General features: G+C 31.5%; 1 protein-coding gene across 1 annotated transcript; it reads right to left on the bottom strand.

The window, feature by feature from the left end:
• Positions 1 to 12: 12 nt before the first annotated feature.
• On the bottom strand, positions 13 to 26,159 carry LOC136036432 (uncharacterized; the record flags this gene model as incomplete). The annotated part of the gene is given in 5 exon segments (XM_065718667.1): positions 13 to 369; positions 3,786 to 3,871; positions 11,618 to 11,778; positions 22,298 to 22,450; positions 25,975 to 26,159. Coding segments are annotated over 5 exon segments (762 nt in total), but the record flags the coding sequence as incomplete, so codon positions are not given.

Below are 26,159 nucleotides of genomic sequence, written 5' to 3' on the forward strand. Positions count from 1 at the left end.
ACAAAATTAAAATTTTAGTTTATGAATTATTTTTAATAAAATAAGGTCCGAAATGAATAAATATAGTAACAAAAATATCATCTTAGAAATGACTAAAAAATGCTAAATTGGTCTCGTAGATACTTTGCATTCACTGGCATGAAGGGTTTCATGATCACTGGTATGATATTCATTCGTGATATCTCTAGAATCCTAGATGTCAGCTCTTAAGCTCTCTTCGCTCTCGATGACCTCATAATCCTCATGGTAATCCACCTTTTTTGACATTGGTGGTGATCTCAGCAATCTTGGCTTGTCAATTTCAATATGGCAGACGCAAGAAGTTGGGAACCGGAAGGCAGCCATCCGAGGGCAGGAATCTGGCTCGTCCTGAATGAAAACACCATTTCAAATTTCAATCTAATATGTATCAAGCTATTAAAAAACCAAGTTTCAGCAGTTAGTTGTGACATATTATATATTATCCTACAATAAATTCCCTAAAACTGGGCTGTTTGTCTGTTTGTGAAAGTCATTTTGACAACAAAAGTTTTTCTTATATATTATGGAATTAAATTCACATATTGACAGGCATTGACGCTACTAATGATATCTTTGGTCGGCATGTAGGATTTAAGTAGGATCTAAGTAGGATCCGTAAACTAAAACACAACAGGGGCCAGAAGTTACCATGTTTAGATCTATTTAAGGGCTACACCAACTTTTCTGGGGTGCAATAGCACAGAAGCACATTGAAACACTGTTCTCGCTATAATTTTTTGGCGGTGAAATAATGAAAAGTCAGGTATTTTCCAATTTTACCATTTTTGAAGTTTTTTTTTTTTAATCTGGCATATTTTCAATTTAAATTCCTTTCAGTTTATCGTTCTTTTGTATTCACATTTCTAAGAGTACACTATTTCAGTTGAGATTTTTCTTGGGTCAGAGTTGTTCATTAATTAACTTCCAACTGAAGTTCCAATGCTTTCTGATGCCCCATTACAAAAAAATTAGAACGCTCATATTTTAGCATCGGGATTTGTTTTTTGTCGTAGGAAAAAAAAAGTAGCTTTTCATTTCAGATTAACACTTTGACAACTAAAAGCGATAACTTCAAAAAATAATGCAAATTTATCACTGAAAATTTAAAGATATTGAAAAAGGTAAGTAGTCTAATTAGATAGCTTTTGGATTGACAATTTGACAGTCAGAAAAGATAAATTTGACAAATTACCCTAATTTATCACCAAAAACTCACAGATTAAAAATGGGTCAGTGGCTTAGTGAAAAATATCTTTTAAATGCATAACATAATGTACTTTTTGGATGCCAACTCATGAAAACGTAGGGAGGAGGAGGGGGGGTCATATTTTAAGTGAAAATAGAAAAAGGTATCGGTAGTTGTGGCAATTTTACTTTTTTCGTTTTTTAACGAAATTACCTACAATGTATTTCTTTTTAGACAAATAGGGGGTGTGTGTAAATTATCGCTATCAATCAATTTATTAGTTTCAAACATTTACTTTCAGGCTATAGAACAAATTTAATAATCCGAACCACATTGAAAATTTGTATAAACGACAAGCAAGGCTGTCAGATTTTTTGGATTATAGTATCTAAATAGTAAATGTAAGATCCCCCAAAAAAAGATTAGGGTACACTGCTTTTTTTCTTAGAAAAATCAGTTATTGCGCTACTTTATTAACTATTTCCATGAATATTATTATCCAATTAAATTTTTATCAGCACAATTGATGGGGACAAGTCCAGTCTGGCAACACTGACTGCAAGAGGACAGAATACCCTCCCTGTCATGCAAAGGTCGTATTTGACATTTTTATACTTCTGAGGTAATTGCCAAAGCTCATTTTCTAAGCAGTTCTCGAAAGGAGGCTCAGCAGGATAATGTAGATCAGAAGGATTCAAATAAGATTGGTCTTACATTGCCCTACAGAATCTCCCTTTAAGAGAAGCCCAGCAAACATTTTTTTAGCAGTTATTCCAGAAGCTTAAAAATAGCTGATACCTGCTTTAAGCATAGTAGCTATGTTACATAGTTCCCAACAATTTTGAGATGTTTTTTTAAGAAATGCAAACATTAATTGTAATTTTATTGCTCTATAAATAAACAGCATTTAAGTTACTAAAGCATATACTAGTAAAAAGTAGAAAAATGAAAAAAATAAATAAAATTTTCATTTTTTGAAAACGTCAGAGAATTTCCAAAACCTAAAGTGCTTTCATCATTTCAATCACAAGAATAACCAAAAATTCTTTATCCATCATTTCTGTTTATGTAACTGTTTTGACAACCTTACAAGAACTTTCAAAAGGTTCAACTTATTTATTTCATAATCTTATTCAAGGGTAATCTGGGACCTCGGGTCTTTTCTTTCCCTTCCCAGCCAACTATTTAGGAAAGCTGTTCTAAGACTACAGTCGCTTTCCATTACGATATTTTATCAAAATTATTTGTTGTAAGATAATATTTTTGCCAAATTGGATTTAGTTTAAGATTAAATAAGATAAGGTAGGTAAATTTAATGTAGTATTCCACATTTATTAATCCACTAAAAGAAGAAATAAGGTCAAACAGCTGAAATTCGTTGGTTTAAGCATTACCTTTTGCAAAGATCACATTGCAATATTAAATGGTCAAACACAAAATGAAAATTCAATTCTAAGTAAGTAAGAACACATAACCAAAAAATTATACAAATTACAAAGATTCATTTTTGTGCTTCAATAGTAGCCTGAGAAACCGTCCAAACGTTTCAACACTAGCAAAACACTTGTCATATATTATATTCACCAGCCATTTCTCATCAATCTTACTCTCTCCACACACTTAATTTCAATACCCACTCATTTTTTACTCTGATGCATTATTTGACCCATACTACCATTATGATTATAATCAAACTTACTCTCTACACACACTTACTTTTGACACCCACTCAGTTTTTCACTCTGATACATCATTTGACCCATAGTACCATTATGATGCTGTCAAAGTATCAACTGAAATTTTCCAAATTGAAGAAAGTTAAACATAATTAAAGTTTATCTACACCACAAAATTTATTTCTCCCAAATTTCCACACAAAATTAACGTTCGTAAGCAGAAGAACATTAATAATAAATTTCGTAATTTGTTGTTGAAGTTAAAACCCAGAGAAATTTTGGAGAACCAAATCTATTTTCGGGGGAAAAATCGGGGATAGTAGAAATACTGCGTTAAACAAAATAAAGGCCACTAAACAGAGAGCTTAAAAATACAAAGGAAATAAAACTTGGCTGTTTTTACTGGCCACTGCTCATGACACTACCAAGCCACAAAAATATCTTAAAGTTGGCGTGGTGCCGGAGCCAAAAACTTTACTACACTCTTATGAATTTAATAAATATTATAAAATGTACCAACGAGGTTTTTTTTGTGAATGAGGACAAATCTACAAAATATTTTTCCAGAGAAGCCAGGATTTGAAGAAAATAAATTTTTTCTTCCAAAAAAGCGTCATTAGTTATTCAGATGCAAAAAAAAGATTTTGTAGTTGTTTATATTTTGGTCTTCTAGGGGATGAGGACCGATGTAAATTAAAAGTAAGAAAGAGACAAAAAAGTAGCATTATGATTTTAAAATAAATTTAGAATTCTGCTGGGTTACGATAGATGGCGTTTTTCTTTTGCAAAGCAACGTCAAATCCCTCTCTTATTTTTTTTTTTAAGTTTAAGAACAAAATGTTATTCTTATGTTGAGAAAACAGGATTGTCTCTTATTTGATATAATTCTACACAATGGGTACCTGGTCCATAGCTATTAGAAGGTGCCAGCTATACTTTTGGGTACATCTAGAATTTTTGCCACAGTCTGACATCGCTTTGCAGGCTCCTGAAAAATACAGAATATAGATTTTTTTTTATTTTCATTATTATTTTATATATTCTATTGTTTCCAACTCGAATTATATGTAGTAATGTTAAAAAGGAAAGTTGTTAAGAAACAAGTGTTTAACTTGAAGGGTGCTTTCTGGTTTATGCTGAATATTTTATTTCAGGGCGAGAAGAGAGAGGGGTGTCAGTAAACACCAAATGAGCATATTTTATAAGTATTTCGAGGGAGGGGGTGCAGATAACTAAACACCCCTCGCTTGTCTGGAAGGGTTTCTGCCTTCTTTTAGCGAGCTTATTTCTAGAGCGAAAAATTGAAACTTCTTAAATATTGCCTGAAATGAAACTCCAATAGACTCATTTATATTTTATTTTAATTCTCCAATAGAAAAAGTAAAGCTCACTTAGGTATTTTCAAAATCAAAAATAGTAATAAAATCCCAAAATAACAAGTAAATGCCCATTTGGGTTAAAAGCTGTATCTAAGGAGGGGGGACAGGGTTTGAACCCCTCCCTCCCTCAAAATTTTGCTCAACTCATGAAAACGTAACAAAATCCACAAAAGTAAAATTTGATTTGTTTTTAAAGCTTTTTACCTCCACCCCCAAAACAAATTCTGGATGTCCCCTTGGTTGGATTGTTTGAAATTCTTACTACCAGTAGTCAGGTTCCTTGGAACACAAACCTAGGCTAAAAAGAATGTTTGGGAGCACAGAAACTGCTCTAACTGATAGCTTTAACTAAGGAATGTCTTCAATAGAGAGGATATCTATTTGAAAATAAGCAAAACGTTTCTTATCTGGGTAGGGCATTAAATTTGGTTTTATCAAGTTACCATAGAGGAAAAACAGAAGTTTTCTTTGGAGACGCCTTTTAAAACTTGGAAAAAAATAACTAAGAAACAAGATTTTAGACCGATGACTTTCAAGGAGAATAGTAAAAAATTAAGTAAAATTATAATTAAAAAGACAATCGAACTAACAATATAAATTTGCAAATTAATGAGGTAAGAAACCAAGATTTGAATTCAATTTAAGTCATTCAAGTGTTTTGTCACTTAGGCATAAAAAAATTAATGAAAAGTGGACTGACCCGGTAGACTCAATAGCCAATTAACATAGGTAGAGACAAAGCAATATAAATAATACTAAATTTGCAAGTATGTTTGATAAATACAAAAGAAAATTTAACAAAAATAAAGGTCGTTTGGCATCACACTTTTGATGCCAAAGAACGATAAATGGTAGTTCGTCAAGTTTGTTTGGAGGCGGGTTTGCAAGAAGGGGGGAGGCAAAAATAGTGAAATACCAATTTATAAACAAGAAAAACACATCTAAACTGGGCTTGATATCAAACTGGGTTTTATTAATAAGACTTCCTTGTAAAATTCATCCCCCATCCGTGTTTTGACGATCCCCTCCACACTGAAATATTCCTTAGATGCAGAATTACTCCTTGAAAAATTTCCACCGAAATTAAAATTGAGCAGCCCAAGGGAAAGTATGTCTAATAAAAAGAATAAAGAACAGAAGGGATTTTGGAATGTTCTGACTTTATCCGAAATATAGGTAAAATATATGGGCCGGAATATCCAATAGCATTTATTTTTATAATTTTTTTTTAAATCTGTTTATTCATAATTGTTGGGGTTGACGGTTGTATTATAAAACAAGAAAAAACTAAGATTAAAAAAATATTTGGAAAGTAGGAAATTAGTGGCAACCGTGGAAGTGAAATGTCTGCAACGGGGAATTTTCCAGAGGCGGGATTTTTCAAGAAAAACAAGCAAGACAGCGTTCAAGTATACTTCTCACCCTTAGAAAATAAAACAGAATAATCCATAGCAAAGGAGAAGAAAACTTTTTTTTCAGAGAGAAAGGGATCTCCCTGCACAGTAGAAACTCTAAATTGGACTACTTCTGGAACAAACTCCAGGCTATATTCCAGCCCATTTGAGGTCCTATAAATTTGATGTGTGCAAAGGCACCAATGGGGGAGGTGACACTCACATCCATAGATTTTTTAACACCGTACGTTTTGAAAAATACACTTTTTATGTTTTCAATGAGAAACTCAGTTTTTTAGTGCTTTTTTTACTGAAAAAAAAATGAAAAACAACCAAAATACTTTCCCGCCATGAATATTTTCATGGGTGTGTGAGGGTGAGGAAGACCTCTCAAGGTACGTACGAAAATTGAAAAAAAAAATGTCAAAACTAACGATTAACGTAATATATTTTGTACCTTACAGTGTATGCAATAATATCGAGTTGAAAATTTGGAAAATCAAGAAAATTAAGAGAAATTGAACTTAAATATCGTATTTATTTCTGTCATTTCTTTCTGAAAATAAAATTTGATTATTTGAATTGATTCGATGGAAATTCACACAGCGTTGTATATTTATAAACATCGTTTATGGATCTTTATAGAAAAAAATCGAGATTTAACTTTTAATGAAAAGGGTCTCCGTATTTAGTTATGAAGTTTCTGGTGGTAAGGGTGGGTTACCAAATAAAAAAAATAGAAAAAATGTTAATGAAAAACCGGCAAAAGTGAAGCTAAGAAGACCAAGATAAAGGATAGAGATAATGAAAGATAAAATAAGATAAAAATAAAAGAATATAAAAGAAGATAAAAGATAAAAAACCCAGCCAAAGATAAAAAATAAAACCATATAGTATAAAACAGCTAAAAAAGGCTTAGCTTTCTTTTAAAGGTGCAACTGTGTATAGGAATCAAAAGGTTGCTAATATTTGTATTTTTAGACACAGACAGTGCTGTTTAATTAAACACATCAGTTTAGTTATTTATTTTCACAGCTCAACGTGGCACCACTAACAGAATTTTGATAGTGCCATAAAATTTAGTGTTTTGAAAGAAAAAACAAATGATGAGTCTCAGGAAATCGAAGCTTTAAGATATAGTATCTAAGATGTTTCCAGGGAACAAAAAGTGTTTTGATTTTGATGTCTTTGATACTTTAGACATATAAAAATCTCCACTAAATCTGATATCTCAATTTGTTGACATATCTCAGCAGTATTCGCTTTTCACACCTACACATATTTATCTGAAATCCCGACATTCTCTTCCTCTTCCCAATCTAACTGATTCAATAGCTTTTACATCATGAATTGGTCCCCCCTCCCTAAAAAATCAAATTCTCAGCCTACTTCCATCGCGTTTCCGATTGTGTTGATAAAGGAAGTCCCCCGTCGCTAATAGTATAAGTCAAGTGTTTTCCAAGAGCAGTCTCTAGCAAATACGATTTTCTAATGTCAAGGAATAGAACTCTATCACTGGGGATTGAACATTCTTATAATCATCTTTGCTGACCGAACAAAAATAAGTGTGCGTGGTTAATTGTTTCTTTACGTAGTTGCTCCCAAGCCTCCCCGTATTTATTTATACATCTCCATTCTTTCTTAATATCAAGAGAGTTTATAATAAGAAAGCAAGTTTCTCTTACTGCTTGGAGAAAATTTTAGAAGGTGAAGGAAAATATATAGAAGTTATATTTGTAATTAGTATGTTTTATCGGTTATCTTTTTATTGGGAACTATCTATTAGTTATTATTATAATTATAACCTAATAATTATAAGTAATTATAATTATAATTACAATATATTTAATTATATATTAGTTATATTATATTAATTGTATTATTAATAATTATATTAATAATTAATTAATTATATATTATATATATATATACATATATAATAATAATATATATTAATATATTATATTAATGAATTAATAATTATAATTATATTAATTATATAATGTATATTACTTATAATTATAATTATAACCTAATTATAACCTAACCGTATTTATTTACACATTTCCATTCTTTCTTATTATCAAGAGTTTATAATAAGAAAGTAAGTTTCTCTTACTGCTTGGAGAAAATTTTAGAAGGTGAAGGAAAATATATAGAAGTTATATTTGTAATTAGTATGTTTTATCGGTTATCTTTTTATTGGGAACTATCTATTAATTATTATTATAATTATAACCTAATAATTATAACTAATTATAATTATAATTACAATATATTTAATTATATATTAGTTATATTATATTAATTGTATTATTAATAATTATATTAATAATTAATTAATTATATATTATATATATATATATATATTAATATATATTAATATATTATATTAATTAATTGATAATTATATTATATTAATTATATTAATAATATAATATATATTACTTATAATTATAATTATAACCTAATTATAACCTAACCGTATTTATTTATACATTTCCATTCTTTCTTATTATCAAGAGAGTTTATAATAAGAAAGTAAGTTTCTCTTACTGCTTGGAGAAAATTTTAGAAAGGTGGAAGAAAATATATAGAAGTTATATTTGTAATTAGTATGTTTCATCGGTTATCGTTTTATTAGGAACTATTTATTATAGTTGTAACATAATACCAATCACTTAAAAAAAAACCCATCAATAACAGTATATCAGCGCTGTCGGCGCGTATATAGAGTCGATATTATCATTCGGCGATAATTTAATTTCCAAGTAAAAGAAAAATAAACAGATTAATAAAGTGATAAGAATGTTACTATCCTTATTTTTTCGTCTTTGATGAATTATTATTTTATTATAGACTATTTACTAATTATTAAAATTCTTATAATAACATATTCATTCTTTATAAAATAAATACAAATCATTGCCAAGAAGCAAATTAGCACAATTGCTAGTGTGAGTTTGGTTTCATATATGGGGAAAATTTTAGTTTGTAGATACGAAAAAAAAACAACGATAATTGTTTTTACAATGTTTAAATCCTTGTTTTATCCTCTGTGATTAATTATGATTTTATTATAGATTATTTATTTATTATTGAAATAAAAGCAATATATTCATTCCTTATAAATAAAGACAAATGATTGCCAAGAATAGCAACATATTAGCACTACTGCTGGCACGAGTCCAATTTCTTGAATGGGATTAAATGAAAAAAAAAGTTTTTTTTAACTGAGAGTAAGGAGTTATATTAAAAAATAAAACGAACAGAAATTACTCCGTATATGAAAGGGGCTGTTCCCTCGTCAACACCCCGCTCTTTACGCTAAAATTTGACTCTTTCTCTCAATTCTACTTTTTAAAACAGTAAAAAAACTTTAGCACACAGAGCGGGGCGTTAAGGAGGGTACAGCCGCTTTCATATACGGAGTAATTTCTGTTCGTTTTAATATCGCTCCTTACTTTCAGTTAAAAAACTTTTTTTTATTTAATTTCTGAACGTTTTTGAATCAATGCATGTTTTGATTTTGGCTCTCCGCCCATGAATAATTAAAACGAAATTGGTATATTAATTTATTTTTATAGCTAAATGGCTTTCTCATAGTTTTGATTGGACGATTTTGAGAAAAAAGGAGTGGGGGGTAGGCCTAGTTACCCTCCAATTGTTTGATTATTTAAAAAGGCAACTAGAAACTTATAATTTTTTACGAACATTTTTATTAGTAAAAATACACGTAACTTACGAATTAAATTACGTAACGAACTTTTACATTCGTATGTTTTTATTACGTATATGAGGGGGATCACGCCCTCGTCAATGCCTCACTCTTTACACTAAAGCCTAAATTTTGTCCCAATTCCTTAAGAATGACCCCTGAATCACAGAGGCCGTAGAATAGACAGTTGAAATTAATAAAATTACTTTAGCGTAAAGAGCGACGTATTAGGAGGAGGTGGACCCATCATATGCGTAACAATTTTTGTTCGTTTTAAGTTTTAATGCTGCTCCTTAATTTCAGTTGAAAAAACTTTTTCATATTTATTTTTTCATTGTTCTTTAAAAAAAATGCTAAAATCCTGCGCCCCATTCATGGAAATTTTCTTCCCCTATGACAAATTCCTCCATGGAAAATCCCCCCGAATAACCCCCTCCCCTCAACCCCTCCCCCAACCAAAAAATCCCGTTGAAAGCGTCTGTACACTCCCCAATAATCATTACTATTTGTAAACACTGGTCAAAGTTTGTAACTTGTAGCCCCTTCCATGGGGACTATGGGGGAGTACGTCATCCCCAAAGACATAGTTATTAGGTTTGTCGACTATGCTGAATAAAATGGCGATCTCAGGATTTTGATCCGGAGAATTTAGGAAAAAATGAGGCTGGGAGGGGGCCTAGGTGCCCTCCAATTTTTTGGTCTCTTCAAAAGGGCACTAGAACTATTCTAGAAACATTCTAAGACCACTGGGTCGATATGATAACCCCTAGGAAAAAAACAACAAAAACAACAAACAAAGTATTTGATATCCTTGGTACTTCCAATCCTGATTTGAACGAAGCTGTAAGAGCTTTTTAAAGGTACGTAAGTCATATGTGAATGTTTCCTTTTTTATCATTCTTACTTTGTTTTACATTCTTTTTTTACTGGTACTTCGGTACAACAGTAAAAAACAACAAAAATAATTTGTACTACGCATGATAAAAATGAGAGTGAACACTAATTAATGCAATGAAATCAAGGCAGTTGTAGGGTTACATAAAAATGGCGGAATGGAAAAAAAACACAACTAAATGTTTACCAGGCATATGACTAGTTTAATTAAAATAACTTTTGAATCCACATTGCTTAAAAATAAATATGGAAGGGCACATATTACACAGGTTAATCTGTTTTTATAAATATCTTTGCTTTAAAGTACCAAAGGAAGTGAAAATCTGATTGTTCGAATAAGTTAAGCGAAGTCTTGCATCACCATATGTGTCTTAAGAAATTAGGAAGAATCGATAATTCAAATTTAATGGCAAAATTTCCTTTTACAACTATCCACTTTTTGGTAAGGGTGGGTCCTGAATTTAAACAATAGAAACGTAAGTGAAAAATAAGCCAACAATAAACTAAAAATATATTGCACCAAACAACTTAAGTAACATTAAGTAACACTAAGGTGTAACATTCCTTTGAAGGTATAGTTTCTTTTGCAAATCAACAAAGTCCTGATGTCTTCTTTTTATGGACAAAAAGCATTACCAAATTTAACTAATTAATAGTACTTATTTGTTTTCACGGTTCGACGTGACAAAACTGATGAAAATATGATACTGCCTATAAAATGTATAATTCTAAAAATGAAATCTTAGAAAATCACGATTTTCAGGTTTGTACAGAACTATGAATGAGCCAGGGGCAAAACTATTTTGATTCTAATGTTCTTGTAATTTAAATAATTTCACTTTTGTGTACTTTTAAAATAACTGAAGTGTCAACAAAGGAATATGCACGGATTGAGAGTCTATGGATCAATCTTGGAAGCTCTATTCCTTGACATTAAGCATGTCGGTCTTGAAAGAATTTCTGTGTTTTACAAAGAAAAAGAAATGAAAACATCGAAAAGCGATCACAAAGTTTCAAAACTAAATAAATCTATAATAAAGAAGCGAGGAATCATTCGCAGGAACTTTTTACAAGCCGGGGAGCCCACGCTGGAGCATTGAATTGTTTGATCCCCCTCATGTTGTTCTAAACATTGCAGCCCTTAAATTTCGTGATTATTAGCACTGTAAATACTCGAAATATGTTCTGTCAAAACAGAAATCCGCTGTTGTTTAAAGGGCAGGAACCCTTGTTTTTTCGGTTTTCAAAATATTCTTAGTTCTGTGAACAGAACTAAGAATGGGTCTGGGACAATATAATTTTGATTCTACTGTTTTTGTATTTTAAAATAAAGGAGCATGGATCTTTACCTCCTTGATTACGACATACTTCAGTATGGATACGCTGGGGCATGTCGCTAGTTTGTACAATCACCATCCACTTCCCATTTTTATCAGAGGCAATTCCAGGGTTAATTGTCCTCCTTTCAGCATCACATGCGGACTCTTTCTTATATGCAGCCCAGGACCACCTGCAAATTCATCAGTATTAAGCAACGAAAATTAAGGGAAAAGGGGTCAAAATTTGGTTCTAGGGTCTAGGAAGTCTGAAATATACTACAGCAACTACGAAAAGGAAATTGAAAATTGAAAATTTTAAGGAAATTGCATCCTTAATGTGATCATAAGGGCGGCAAACTCCCCAAATCCTGAAAATAGCGCAATTAATTTAAGAAATTAATTAATTTCATTTGTTAATTTTATTAATTAATTTTCCAGGAAAGTATTTAATTTCAAGAAAAATAATGCAATCTTATCGAGAAAACTGCTGTTTATATAAACTCAAAGCAGTCGTAACAGTAGTAAAATATAAAAACTACAAAATAAGCATGAATAAATAACAGTAAAAACTATAAAATTAATGCTAATTACAAAGCAAAGTGGAAAAAATAAGAAATTAAACTAATTAAAAAAAAGTATTTCTTCATATATTTCCAAAAACTCAATAAAGATGTTTACAGAAAAACAAAGGCGTTAAAGAAAAAATAACAGTATTATTATAGTAGCATGAAATTGCAGTTGGAACTTCAATTAAGTCAATTAATTATCAACATTTCTAAGGTAAAAAAGCAAACATATAATCACAAAACAGCAAAAACGATAATAAAGGAACTAATGACAGCTAAAAAGTTTATAAGCGTAGAAAAAGAGGAATAAGAATAAGAATAAGAATTAGAATAAGAGGAAATAGAATAAGCGTAGAAAGAAAACTATAACATGGGGTGCAATAGTTCAGTGGATTACATTCGGCGTAGAAAATAATTCATAAATGAAATAAGTCATAATAAAACGAGTCACATATTTCTAACGACTTCTACATAGATTTTTACAAACATCTATTTGCATAAGGGAAACTTGGTTGTACGTTTGAGACAAATCCACAGAGTACAGGTAACTTATAAAGACTTGAAACCGGTGTTTGTGTCCAATAAAATTCACAGCGGGACCTGCGTACATTTATTGTACTAATTGTGCCAATTACAATAATTATACTGATTTTGTCTTAATTTTTTGCCTCGTAATTTCCACCTTAATAATCTTGGCTCCAGTAGTAATAGTAACAGTAGTAGCAGTAGCAGTAGTTGTACCATGCAAATATTGATCTTTTGCTAGCCCCTCCGGCATAAAAATCACTGTAAGTTTCAAATTAATACTCCATGCCGTTTTTAAGATATTACTGATACGTCCTTTTGACAACTGGTATACACATAGTGTGTTTTGATATACTTGGATTCCCCCTCAGGATCCTCTAAGCCGCTCTTAAGATATTGCTGATACACCCTTTTAGCAACCTGTATGCACAGGGTGTGTTTTAATTTATTTAAAGTTCTCCCTCAAAATTTCTTTAAATTTCCCCCTTACTGACCTGCTGTTTAGTAGTAGTCACAATAGCAGTAGTAGGTGCAGTAATAGTAGTAATAGCAATATTAGTACTAGTAGTAGTTGTCGAAGTGGCTTGCACATATTGACTTTTGGTCAGGTGATAATCCCTCTTCTCATTCCCTGAAAGTTTCGAATTAGCTCCCTAAGCCATTCCTGAAATAAGCCCTTTTAATGCCCTGCATGCACAGAGTATGTTTTTACATAGTTAAATTTTCTCCCCAATATTTCTTCAAATTTTCAGTAAAATCCTCAGCCTTAGTAGTAGCTGCTTAGTTGTAGTAGCAGTGGTAGTAATAGCACTAGTAAGAGTTGTAGTAGTAGTAACAATTTTAATAGTAGCCCGTACATATTACCTTTTGGTCAATTGATCATCCCCCTCATCATTCCCTGAAAGTCCCAACCTAATACCCTAAGTTATTCCTGAGACACGCATTTTCTATAAACTGTACAAGCTTAGTGTTTTGATTTAGTTTAAAACCCAACTCAGCATTCCCTGAAAGCTTAACCTGAACACTTCTGGTCTTTTTGAACACCAGAGGTCAAACATGCCTTAAATTATGGTCGAATTGTATAAATTACAGTCCTTACCCCAAGGTTTGCGTCATTCTCAGATGCTTAATTTTTAGACCATTAAAATTAGCTGAACAAGATGATTTTCTCAAAATTTTTAATCGGATGTCTTTGAAGAAATAAGATGAATAGGACCGGGTCTGGTTGCCCTCCAATCATTATTGGCTCCAAAAAAAGAACACTACAACTGTTGATTTCCGATCGAATGAGTCCCTTTTCAGAGTTTTTAGCCAATGCCTTGGCTAAAAAAAATAATACATAGTTCCTACTTCGCTCCGAGACACCGTTATTGCGCTGCTTATGATACTGCCCAGGTAAGCGTAACTATCTTGACTGATTTGTTTTATCTAAAATGAACTGTTTTTCTTCATGTATTCCTAGTCTAAGACTTAGTCTTCTTAAGCTTGATTTTCAAACCACTTTCCAAAACCTCCAAAGGTTTAGCTCTTTTACAAACATTTCTATCTAGCTTGTGCTACAGTAGTTATATTTAAACGAAAAATTTTAGAGGAAAAACTGAAATTCCTGATGACTGATATTTTCCCTCAGGAGTTAGTGGAAAATTTAACATGTTTGAATTTTCTGTTTCAGTTCTTGACAGTCCCTGAGGAGCTCCTAAGTGTTTTGAAACGTTGAAAATGTTATATACGTCGAGGATCCTCCTAGACACTATCAAGAAAGTTTCTAAAAAATAAAACTTTTGGAAAGTAACATTTCTCAAGAGTAATTATAACCTTTTTCTGTTCAACTCCTATGTTTATGATACATTTCGAGAGTTTTACTTAACAAAGTTTATTGTATCTGTCTTCCTCGTAATAGCAGTCGAGTTTTTATAATCACATAACTGCAACTCAAATATATAAATTTATAAATAAAAATAAATATATCAAATTCTCTAATACACATGCCAGTTTTTAAAGCACACAGATTCATAAATTCTTACGAGTTTTAAGATTATTGATTATAGTTTGAAATCGACTATTAAAATATAATTAGGACTTGCCCCAACCAGACAGTTCTAGTAATGAATTGCAAGAAGTGACTCGGGCCAATAGTAACCAAAACAAAAAAAAAAGAATTTCGATGGCAAATTATATAAAAAAAAAAATTTCGGCTGATTTAAAATATATAAAATTCCGTCAAAAGGCAAATAATGTTATTAAAAGTCACACCATTAGATTCAGCATATATATTTTTGTCTGATTTTAAGCTTGAACTTCTTTTTTATTTTATGTGTATCTTGTAGCCTACAGTAGATACGGAAATAAATTGACAATTTGCATAAGCGTGAGGTGGCGCATCTACTACTCATACGCCAAAGGCTTTTGCCACATGTGTTTATAGTAGAGCGGTGCATTTGTGTTTCGGCTATCAACATTTATACATAGAACATCAGCTGACACTCGATTTTTAGTGAAACTTCGATAAGGAACTTACTTTTAATGTTCATGAACTGGGTAAATGGATTCTAGTCCACTCAATAACCATACAGATTACCACACTTAGAATTACATATAAAACAAACGAAAAGAAGTAATAATAACCTGTTTAGAATTAGAAATCAAAACAATAAAATAACTAATAAAATCTTAATTCTCAGTTTAGTTCACATTGTTTAAGCACTCTTAGAAACTGGACTGATAAATATGTTGCTTTACTATTCCGCAACAAGCAGAAGAGGGGAGGAACCCACCACAAGGGCGTACGCACCTACTGGTATTTAGTTACCCTTTAATAGTAGGGAATTGGTGAGTGGGTCCCTATACTTCCCTTGTTCCTGGACAGACTTGATATTTAAGTAAGCGACCTGACATATTTCCTATCGATAAAACCCTACGCATTCAAATGCAGTCTATGATTTTAGACTTGCTGTGTTAATGTTGTTGCACATAGAGATTTACGGTCTGGAAGCTCATTTGGAATCCCGTACTGAATTTTTTGTCATGTGTAGTAAAAACTATAAAAGCCATGATGAAGTCGCAAAGAGAGCAGCCCATAAAATTGCTATTCAGCACAAAAATACCTCAACCTACGTCCTGAAACTCCTTAAAAAGTCTGAAAGTCCCAAACCTCAATGTTTGAGAAACTAATCTTCTTGATTTTTTCAATAGTTGAGCACACCGCCCAATTAAACTTTGAAGCCGCTCAAGTGAAAATGCCTTGGCCTTCTTTAGAATCCTCAATAAGTTTGAATTTTCCAAATAAATTATTTATATGTATGGATAAATTCTGATACTTCTACATATTGTTTATTTCCATTCGCTTCGTGAAAAATCTTCTCCGCTACACTCTTGAGCTCACAATTCCTGTCTCATTAGAAAATTCAGCATAAAAGCAAGTTTCTGGATATGATACTTGATTATTCTAACTGATTATTGCCATTGTCATTACTGTAAATGATCATTGTCATTTTCGTGTCATGAGATTATTGTCATTGATCTATAGTACTGACCCACTAATTTGTTTGAACAGCTCTTATATTTTTGAGTGTTTGATTTATATCCGTTTCTGTCGAAATTAAGTCATGTCAGGTTTTGGTTTTAAATCAGTAGTTTTAACTTTTCGTATATAACTTCGAAGACCACACTGTCTTTCCATGATGAAAGTAAAACAGATCAAAATAGGGATGAAACCTTTTAATTGACAGTGGTCAGATATAAAATTACTTAACTGGATATTTCGAACACATATACAGTGTTCGTTTTCAGCAGAAATCGTCAGCAGAGATTTGCTGCTGATGATGAACACTGTATATGTGTTCGAAATATCCAGTTAAATAATTTTATATCTGACCACTGTCAATTAAAAGGTTTCATCCCTATTTTGAACTGTTTTACTTTTGAAACTTTTCATTTATTTTTAGGTCTTTAGTTTTAGTTAAGAGTGTATTCTGTTCCTTTTTCGTCCTTCACACTGTCCATGCGAGTGCAGTATTGTCCCAATTAAGAAGAGTCTAGAGATGTAGCAAGAACTCCCTTAAGCTGAACCTGCACTTAACTAAAAACTATGTCATCTTTGTACTAACCTATGATTGCGAGTCTTAGAGTGTGTCAAAACTTTCATAAAAAGGGTTGCTTGGCTTTGAAAACAATTGTTTACGAAGAATACTAGCATTTAGTTGAGTTACTAGCATACATAACGCCAGATTAGAGCTATTTCCCAGAAACCATAAATAACATATGAAATCTGGTTTAGAATTAGTCAATGCTGGGATCACATAACTCGCATGGGATAAGGATAACTTCCCAAAGGAATTTGGTGTTGGAATCCTCCGTGTCTTTGGAGGAGCGACAGACAACAGAATACACTAGGCAATTCTCTGGGAAAAGGAGCGAGAATCTTCAGTCGTCCCTTGATGATCTATGATCTATGGCCTTAGACAGTCTGACGTGGAAGTCAACCATTGCTGTCTTATATGGTTCTGGGTGAGGGAGGAGCTAAGTCTAAGTGAGTCTCCATTTTTCTCCTTCTATGCATGACGGAATTCCAAGAAAACTAAATAAATCACCATTAGTGCTTGAGAATATGACCATCCTTAATTCTGTCATAGGTTGAGAACACATGAGCACGAAGAGTATCTTTCGAAAGAGTTATCACCCTCTTTCTACCAATTCATATTTTTTTTAAGTTCATTACATTTATTAAAGTAAATCAAATTATAAAGTTCATTTTATTCCTATAATAAACCAACTAAGTAACAAAAAAACAGAAATAATTTAAATTTAAAAAATAAATTAATAAATGAATATTTATTCATAAATGTTTATTTTATATATATTTATAAAATTATTATTTATCATACAAAAATGACATAGATATTTATAAATATTTAAATAAATACATAATTATTAATGAAATATTCTTAAATACTTGTTAATCTATTTTAAATTTATTTAAATAGAATAATTTTCTAAATAAAACTAAACATAAAATTTAAAAAAATACACTTAAAATAAAACAAGCTTATCTAGTCTTAATTTTCAGTTAGTTATGTATCCTTATTCAAAAATGTTTCCACTTTTTTTTTATATTTTGTTGATAATGAAATATATTTAAAAATAAATGATGTTAAAACAGAATATAAATCTCATCGTTTCGAGTAAAATATACAAAATCTTGTTTAAAATATTTTAATTAACAGTATCTTTTTGAAAATATCTTACTAATATTTTCGATCTATTTTGAAAGATATTCTTACAAATTTTCCCTGTTCGAAAATAAATCCAACAATAACCCGAAAAGACCACATAAAGCAGTTCTTTCTTTTCTTATTTCAAAAAGCCTTTTATTTAAAAAGAAATAATTTATTTTTTGAAGTTTGTCAGTCTATTACTCGCATCTGGAAAAAAAACCAGACAAATTCTAAATTTACGAGTTATATTAAGGAGACCATAAGAATAATGGTCCTCTGTTTATTGTCCCAATTTTTAATGTTTTGTTGTTAGAAGATTGGTTTCTGATTTCCTTATTTTCTTCTTAAATTTAATTCCACCGTAAATTTTATACTAATTTGTTTAAATTTTTTTTATCTCAGAATACCAATTTTCCATATTAGATAGAAAATCTGTCGATGCCACATAAAGAGACATGAAGAAATCCTCATTTTTTTTTTTAAATAGGTCTTAGCTTTTTTGAATTTAAACTGAAATTAAAATTTTAGTTAGGATTAAATATAAAATAAATAAATTTTGAATTGGACTTAAATTTAATGTATTAGCTTATTTCGTGGTTACCTTCTAATTAACTTCCAAAGTTTTAGACTTTCTACAAACCTTTCAAGAAATATCTGAATTTTACTTGCGAGGTGGTGGTAAATTTTATACTAATTTGTTTAAATTTTCTTTTATCTCAGAATACCAATTTTCCATATTAGATAGAAAATCTGTCGATGCCACATAAAGAGACATGAAGAAATCCTCATTTTTTTTTTTTGAATAGGTCTTAGCTTTTTTGAATTTAAACTGGAATTAAAAATTTTAGTTAAGATTAAATATAAAATAAATAAATTTAATGTATTAGCTTATTTCGTGGTTACCTTCTAATTAACTTCCAAAGTTTTAAACTTTCTACAAACATTTCAAGAAATAACTGAATTTTACTTGCGAGGTGGTGGTAAATTTTATACTAATTTGTTTAAATTTTCTTTTATCTCAGAATACCAATTTTTCCATATTAGATAGAAAATCCGTGGATGCCACATAAAGAGACATGAAGAAATCCTCATTTTTTTTTTTTTAAATAGGTCTTAGCTTTTTTGAATTTAAACTGAAATTTATTTCGTGGTTACCTTCTAATTAACTTCCAAAGTTTTAAACTTTCTACAAACATTTCAAGAAATATCTGAATTTTACTTGCGAGGTGGTGGAATGTCGAAATTCTTTGAAACAGCAATAACACTTGAAAGGAAGATTTCTATTTTCTTCGGAACTTACTTCCATAAATACGTTAGGATAGAAGTTTAGAAAGCAATTTCAGACAGAACAGTTTTGTTATGCCAAGGAAAAGTAAGACTGAGAAACAAGCTGGTTGAGGATTTGTTTCTTGTTTTTGTGGAATCTTTTTTTCTCACTCAGGCTGGAGAGTTGTACCTGTTTGAGCTGTCACATCTTAAATTTTTTAGTTCAGATAAACTCAAAACTGTTTTTCCTTCGAAAAAACTTTTTGTTTTCAATAGGGTTTAAATATTTATCAATTTATATATCAATAGTTTGATATATTTATCAATTTAAAAACTATATCAATAGTTTTTGTGGAATTTTTTTTCTCACTCAGGCTGGAGAGTTGTATCTGTTTGAGCTGTCACATCTTAAATTTTTGAATTAAGATGAACTCAAAACTATTTTTCCTTCGAAAAAACTTTTTGTTTTCAATAAGGTTTAAATAGAATATTTATCAATTTATATATCAATAGTTTGATATATTTATCAATTTAAAAACTATATCAATAGTTTTTGTGGAATTTTTTTTCTCACTCAGGCTGGAGAGTTGCGTCTGTTTGAGCTGTCACATCTTAAGTTTTTGAGTTAAGATGAACTCAACACTGTTTTTCCTTCGAAAAAACTTTTTGTTTTCAATAAGGTTTAAATTGAATATTTATCAATTTATATATCAAGAGTTTGATATATTTATCAATTTAAAAACTATATCAATAGTTTTTGCGGAATTTTTTTTCCTCACTCAGGCTGGAGAGTTGTATCTGTTTGAGCTGTCACATCTTAAATTTTTGAGTTCAGATGAACTCAAAACTGTTTTTCCTTCGAAAAAACTTTTTGTTTTCAATAAGGTTTAAATAGAATATTTATCAATTTATATATCAATAGTTTGATATATTTATCAATTTAAAAACTATATCAATAGTTTTTGTGGAATTTTTTTTCTCACTCAGCCTGGAGAGTTGTATCTGTTTGAGCTGTCACATCTTAAATTTTTGAATTAAGATGAACTCAAAACTGTTATTCCTTCGAAAAAACTTTTTGTTTTCAATAAGGTTTAAATAGAATATTTATCGATTTGTATATCAATAGTTTGATATATTTATCAATTTAAAAACTATATCAATAGTTTTTGTGGAATTTTTTTTCTCACTCAGGCTGGAGAGTTGTATCTGTTTGAGCTGTCACATCTTAAATTTTTGAGTTCAGATGAACTCAACACTGTTTTTCCTTCGAAAAAACTTTTTGTTCTCAATAATTATCAATTTGTATATCAATAGTTTGATATATTTATCAATTTAAAAACTAGATCAATAGTTTTTGTGGAATTTTTTTTTCTCACTCAGGCTGGAGAGTTGTATCTGTTTGAGCTGCCACATCTTAAATTTTTGAGATTTATTTTTTATTTTCATGCAATTATTTTGTGAGATAATTTTTAATCATACGTGACGCCAGCGATATAGTAAGATCAATGTGCGGCGTTTTATTCTAGGTTTCGTACCTTTCAATCAGTTAAACCTATGGTTTGGTGAAAAGACCATTCCGTGGAGAATGGTTCCCGTAGGAAGATTTGGTTTTTGAAGCAGAAGCTAAGGCAAACCAATATATCCAATATTCTGCTAATCAATCATCTATACCAATCTTAGAGTATCAAGGACAATGAAAATTCGGATTTAATGAAAAAGACCTTCATAATTAGTTATGCAGTTTTTAACAGTAGGGGGGGATTAAAAAAAATGTTATGCTGGTGAAGGAGTTAAATAAGGTTGCGTTCCATCGGCATTTATATGGACCATTTTGACAGACTTTGTCGCTAGGAGCACGACAGAGGCAATGGGAGAACACGGAATCAAATAGGGAAATGAAATTCTCCTGGACTTAGATTATACTGATGATTTAAGCATCCTAGACAAAAGTGTGGGCGAAATGGATGAACTTTTAGAGGTTTTGCGAGTTCAGGGCACTAGAATAGGTATGAAAATTAATGTTAAGAAGACTATGTCACTAAGGCTAGGAATAAATAAAGATGAAAAAGTGATGCTGGGTATCAAAAAGACCAATCAAGTGGACAGCTTCACTTACCTATGTAGTTTTATTAGTAAAGACTGGGGGGTAGTGAAGAAGTTAAAAGTAGAATAGCCAAGGCCCAGAATGTTTTTTCACAGTTGGAAGAGGCTTGCAAGAATGGAAGATATGTGAGCGAATCTAGATAAAAATCGGAAGCTACAGTGATGACAGTGGTCAAGTATGGTCCTGAAGCTTGGGCACTCCGAAAAATGCCTACGGATTGTTTTGGGTACCCGACTATCTGACCGTATCTTAAACATAGGATGTAAAAAAAAAATGCAGTTCAATCCCGCTTTCAAGTTTTATGACGAGAAAAAGATTGAGATGGTTAGGGCCCGTTCTGCGGAGGAAAGATGACAGATTGCCAAAAAATGTCCTTTTCGGCCAACTGTCTAGGGCCAAACGAAAATTGGATCGTCCCCATTTTGGGATGGAAGGATATCATACGGAGAGATTTAAGGGAAATGGGATTGACTGGAATGGAGGAAGAGCGCGGATAGCTGTGTTGGCCTCAAGCGGCTTGAGTGAGTTGCTGCGGTGAGTTGTTAGTTGTAATAGTAGTAATATGGGTGAAGAACCAGAAAAAAGTAAAAATGTACTGTACCAAAGAGATTAATAAGGCGTTGTTTTCCTTTAGAAGTGTAGTTGTCTTTGAGAATCAGCAAACTGTGAATATTTGAATTTTCACGAACAAAAAGTATCGACAAGCTCAGCTAACTTGTTTTGTTTATTTATTTTTGAGGTTCAACTGGCAACACTGATAAAAAATGGTAAAACCTTAAAAGCTTCACAACTGGGAAACAACCTAATAAAAATTGCATTTTTGAGCTCTGAGTAGAACTAAGACGGCCCAGGTAGTAAAAATTGATGGTAGCAAAATTGCAGGTAGCAAAAATAATGAATGTGATGTATAGTATGATGAATTTAGTGCTTTAAGGTTTTGAACATTTGTTGCACCTTCACTCAAAGGAATCGAAGCATTTATGTAGAAGGATAAAAAGGTCATTCCAAATCTTTTGATTAAAAAAAGGTTACTTACGTTGGGGCCTCTACATCTTTTCCGTTAGATAAGTTCTTTAGAACAGAAGGTCCCAAAACTGTATCAACAAGTGTCTCATGCTCTTCCGGTACTTCAACGAACATTTTTATCACTTCTGGTCTGCATTTTTCCATCAGCTTATCAATGTGAACCCTAAGAGATAAACTTTACACTTACACTCGTCTTTGAAATTTTGTATTCCATTCGGTATAGACTCACTACCCAGCTCCCCCCCACCCCATTCAAAGAACTTGATATCGCATTTACGTTTAAAAAATATGTCATCTTTTATACAAAAGACAAAAAATATATACATATAAATATATATATATATATATATATATATATATATATATATATATATATATATATATATATATATATATATATATATATATATATATAAATAAGATGTATGCATGCATGTTTGTTTGTTTGTGGGTTTGCATATGACGTCATTATAAGTATATAAGGCTTTGTATATGACGTCATTATAAGATGACACTACAGACCGGGACACCGGGACACAAATAACGACCGGGACACAGGGGATATAAGTGACGACCGGGAAACTCAAAGAGAAATTACAGACCGGAACACCGGGATATAAATGACGACGGGGACAACGGGACACAGAGAATATAAATGACGACCGGGACACTCAAAGAGAAATTACAGACTGGGATACCAGGACACAAATGACGACCGGGACATAGGGAATATAAATGACGACCGGGACACAGGGACACAACTACAACGGAGACGCTGCGGGTCAAAGGGGGATATATAAATGACGACGGGGACACAGGAAATGTTCGATTAGCAATCACCATCAACAAAGCTCAAGGGCAATCATTAGAATAATAAGGTATAGATCTGAATACGGATTGTTTTTCCCATGGACAATTATATGTTGCATGTTCAAGAGTCGGTAAACCTGACAATCTATTTATATGCACAGACAATGGGACAGCGAAGAATGTTGTATATTTGCAAGTTTTACGTAGTTAAATATATATATATATATATATATATATATATATATATATATATATATATATATATATATATATATATATATATATATATATATATATATTTATATTTATATAAATATATATATATATATATATATATATATATATATATATATATATATATATATATATATATATATATATATATATATATATGTATATATTCACAGATGGGACACAGGGACACAACTACAATGGCGCGCAACTAATATGGCACGTAACAACTTACGCGCGCGGGGGGGCTTGGGGGGCGCGAAGCGCCCCCACCTACTAGGTGTTGGGGTAGCGCGAAGCGCCACCCCAACAGCTAGTAGATATGTATATATACAAGCTGGGCACCAGCGTTACGCATTTGGCAAGCATAACAAAACTATAAAGCTACAAATGACTAGGCCAACATAAGCGGCCAATAAGTGACCTAAATGACGAAAAAACTATGATGTCATGACAAATGACGTAAAGACAAATGACGACAAAGACTGCCATATGATCTGGCTTTTAAAATCCGACGTTCTTTTTTGAAATGCTCTTTAGTGGAGAATCTAGTAATCATTGAGTCATTTTCAAGTGTTACAGTTGGTGCCCCATGTTGGGTCACTTAAGTCTTCGCTAATTCAGCTCCTCCCCTCTAGTTTAATACTTTTGTACCAACTACACCACAGCGCAGTTAAAATTGAAAAAAAAATATTTGAAAAGAATCATCTTGCATAGCGGAAAAAATGAGGTATAAGTTTTAAGACACTTCAGGCACCATTTGTTACACTTAATGCGTCCTACAGAGAATGGATTTATCGACAGAATACCTTTAAAACTAAAAAGATGTGCAAAACGGCCATACAGCATAATTGACCACTATTCACAATAATTTCCTGGCATAATAATTGGCCACTATGCATAGAAATAAAAAAAAAATTAAAGAGGAATAGGAGAGAACAATATCAAAGAGAAAAACGAACAGAAGTTCTGTCACATAATTAGCCAAATTTAAAACAAACAGAGATTCGGAATTGATAAAAAAAATGAAAATTGCGAGAAGTTAGATTGAGCAATTAATTTCGATTTAAGAGCAATAGAAATGAATAAATGAAGCCTAAAACCAATGGGATTCAAAATGAATAATCAGAATCAAGATAAACTGAAATTACTACAAATTAGAAGTGAGGTTCAACTTCTGCAAGCCTTCTAAACGGCTATATTGTTAAGAAAAAGGGTTGTTTACTTTTTATCGACATATTTTTGCTATATATAAATTGTGGGAATGTTTGTAAAAACTTTCAAGCTTCTTTGCTTTAGAACCGAAATATGGAGTTTGAACCCCCACTCCCCCAAAAAATTGTTTTGTCCACCTTGTAAAGACGTAACAAAAATGCATAAAAATTTCTTTTGATGCGTTCGTTATAGCTTTCTTTTTACCCCCCCCCCCCCCAACAAAAATCCTAGACTCGGCCCTGGTTTTAATCAAAATTGTTGGCAAAATTAAAATTCTCAATCAATATTTTCGATCTGCCGTAGTTTTGTACAATAGATTTGTAATAATATTTTTTTATTATTAAGAAATTTGTGTTGAATGAAGAGGGGTATTTTAAGTTTCTCAAACTTAAAATCTTAAAATTGCTAGTCTTCTACCGGACTAAAGCCATCATTTTGTGATTACCTTTGTATAAAAAGTTTTTTTATTCAACCTTTTAATTAAAAGGAATTCTCTTCTCTGTTTTGTTACAACTGTTATTGTGTCTATAGAACTACATATATTAGCTTAATTATAAGAAGAGCTCTCTTTTACTGTCTTAAAAAATAAATAAATCAGAGATCACAAATCTATACAATTAATTTTTTTCGACAAATTTATTTCTTCATTTAGTTTGCCGTGGCTCTGTCTACATTCCCATTAAGTTTTACATTTCCTATAAACTGACCTATAAAAAATCTATTTTTGTGCCTCCCGAAGTTAGAAAAACATAATTATGTCTAATGCCTTAATAAAAATACAGGCTAAGGTGATTTATAAAAGAGTTATATAGTCAATAAACAAAACTATGTCGGTGTTTTCGTTGTAAAAAAATGTTTACTTACGTAAAATAATGTAAAAATGGCACTCTATCTAGGAAACGTGCAAATTTATATAATAAATCATATATTACTAAATGTCTTGACACTTCTTTAAATTAGAGTTACTATTTCGATAAATAATTTCTTTTAGGCATTAGAACACACTAGAATGCGCTAGAAAACACTAGAGCACGCATTAGAACACAAATAGACAAAACTACGAGCGAAAGATTAAAAGCTTAGAATGACATTTCAAGCAGACACATACGTTAGAATTTTTTCAAGGGGAGGCTACCTCTGGGACAAAGAGGTTAACTAAATAAAAAAGAACCAACTATCCATAATAAATAAGATATTGCATAGAAATCGTAAAATCTTGAAATTTAAGGGGAAAGAGGAAAAAGGCACCTCCACCCCCTCCCAGTGTAGGTGCTTAATCATAAGCAATTAATATCTTCCCTTATGACTGACAATAGTTTAATGTAGTTACGCGATGTTTAGGACATGAATAGAACATAGATAGGCGAAACTCAGACAGAAACCGTAAAAGAACCTTAAAGAATTTAGAACAAAAAATAAAGTTTAGTTTACCCTGGGTACTTTTCTGATACTGCGCAGAATCCAAGATCATTGCCTGGGCCACAGTCCAAGTAGGCCTTCTCTTTCAATGAAGGTCGCCGTCTTAGATCTTGAAAATTTCCAATGCCGCGTGTCGGGTCGGGTCGCGTTATAATTTCATTTTCAATAGGCGAAAAAACCTGTTTCACGCCAGCAGT

This window comes from Artemia franciscana, chromosome 15 (genome assembly GCF_032884065.1).
Source record: "Artemia franciscana chromosome 15, ASM3288406v1, whole genome shotgun sequence".
Lineage (NCBI taxonomy): Eukaryota > Metazoa > Arthropoda > Branchiopoda > Anostraca > Artemiidae > Artemia > Artemia franciscana.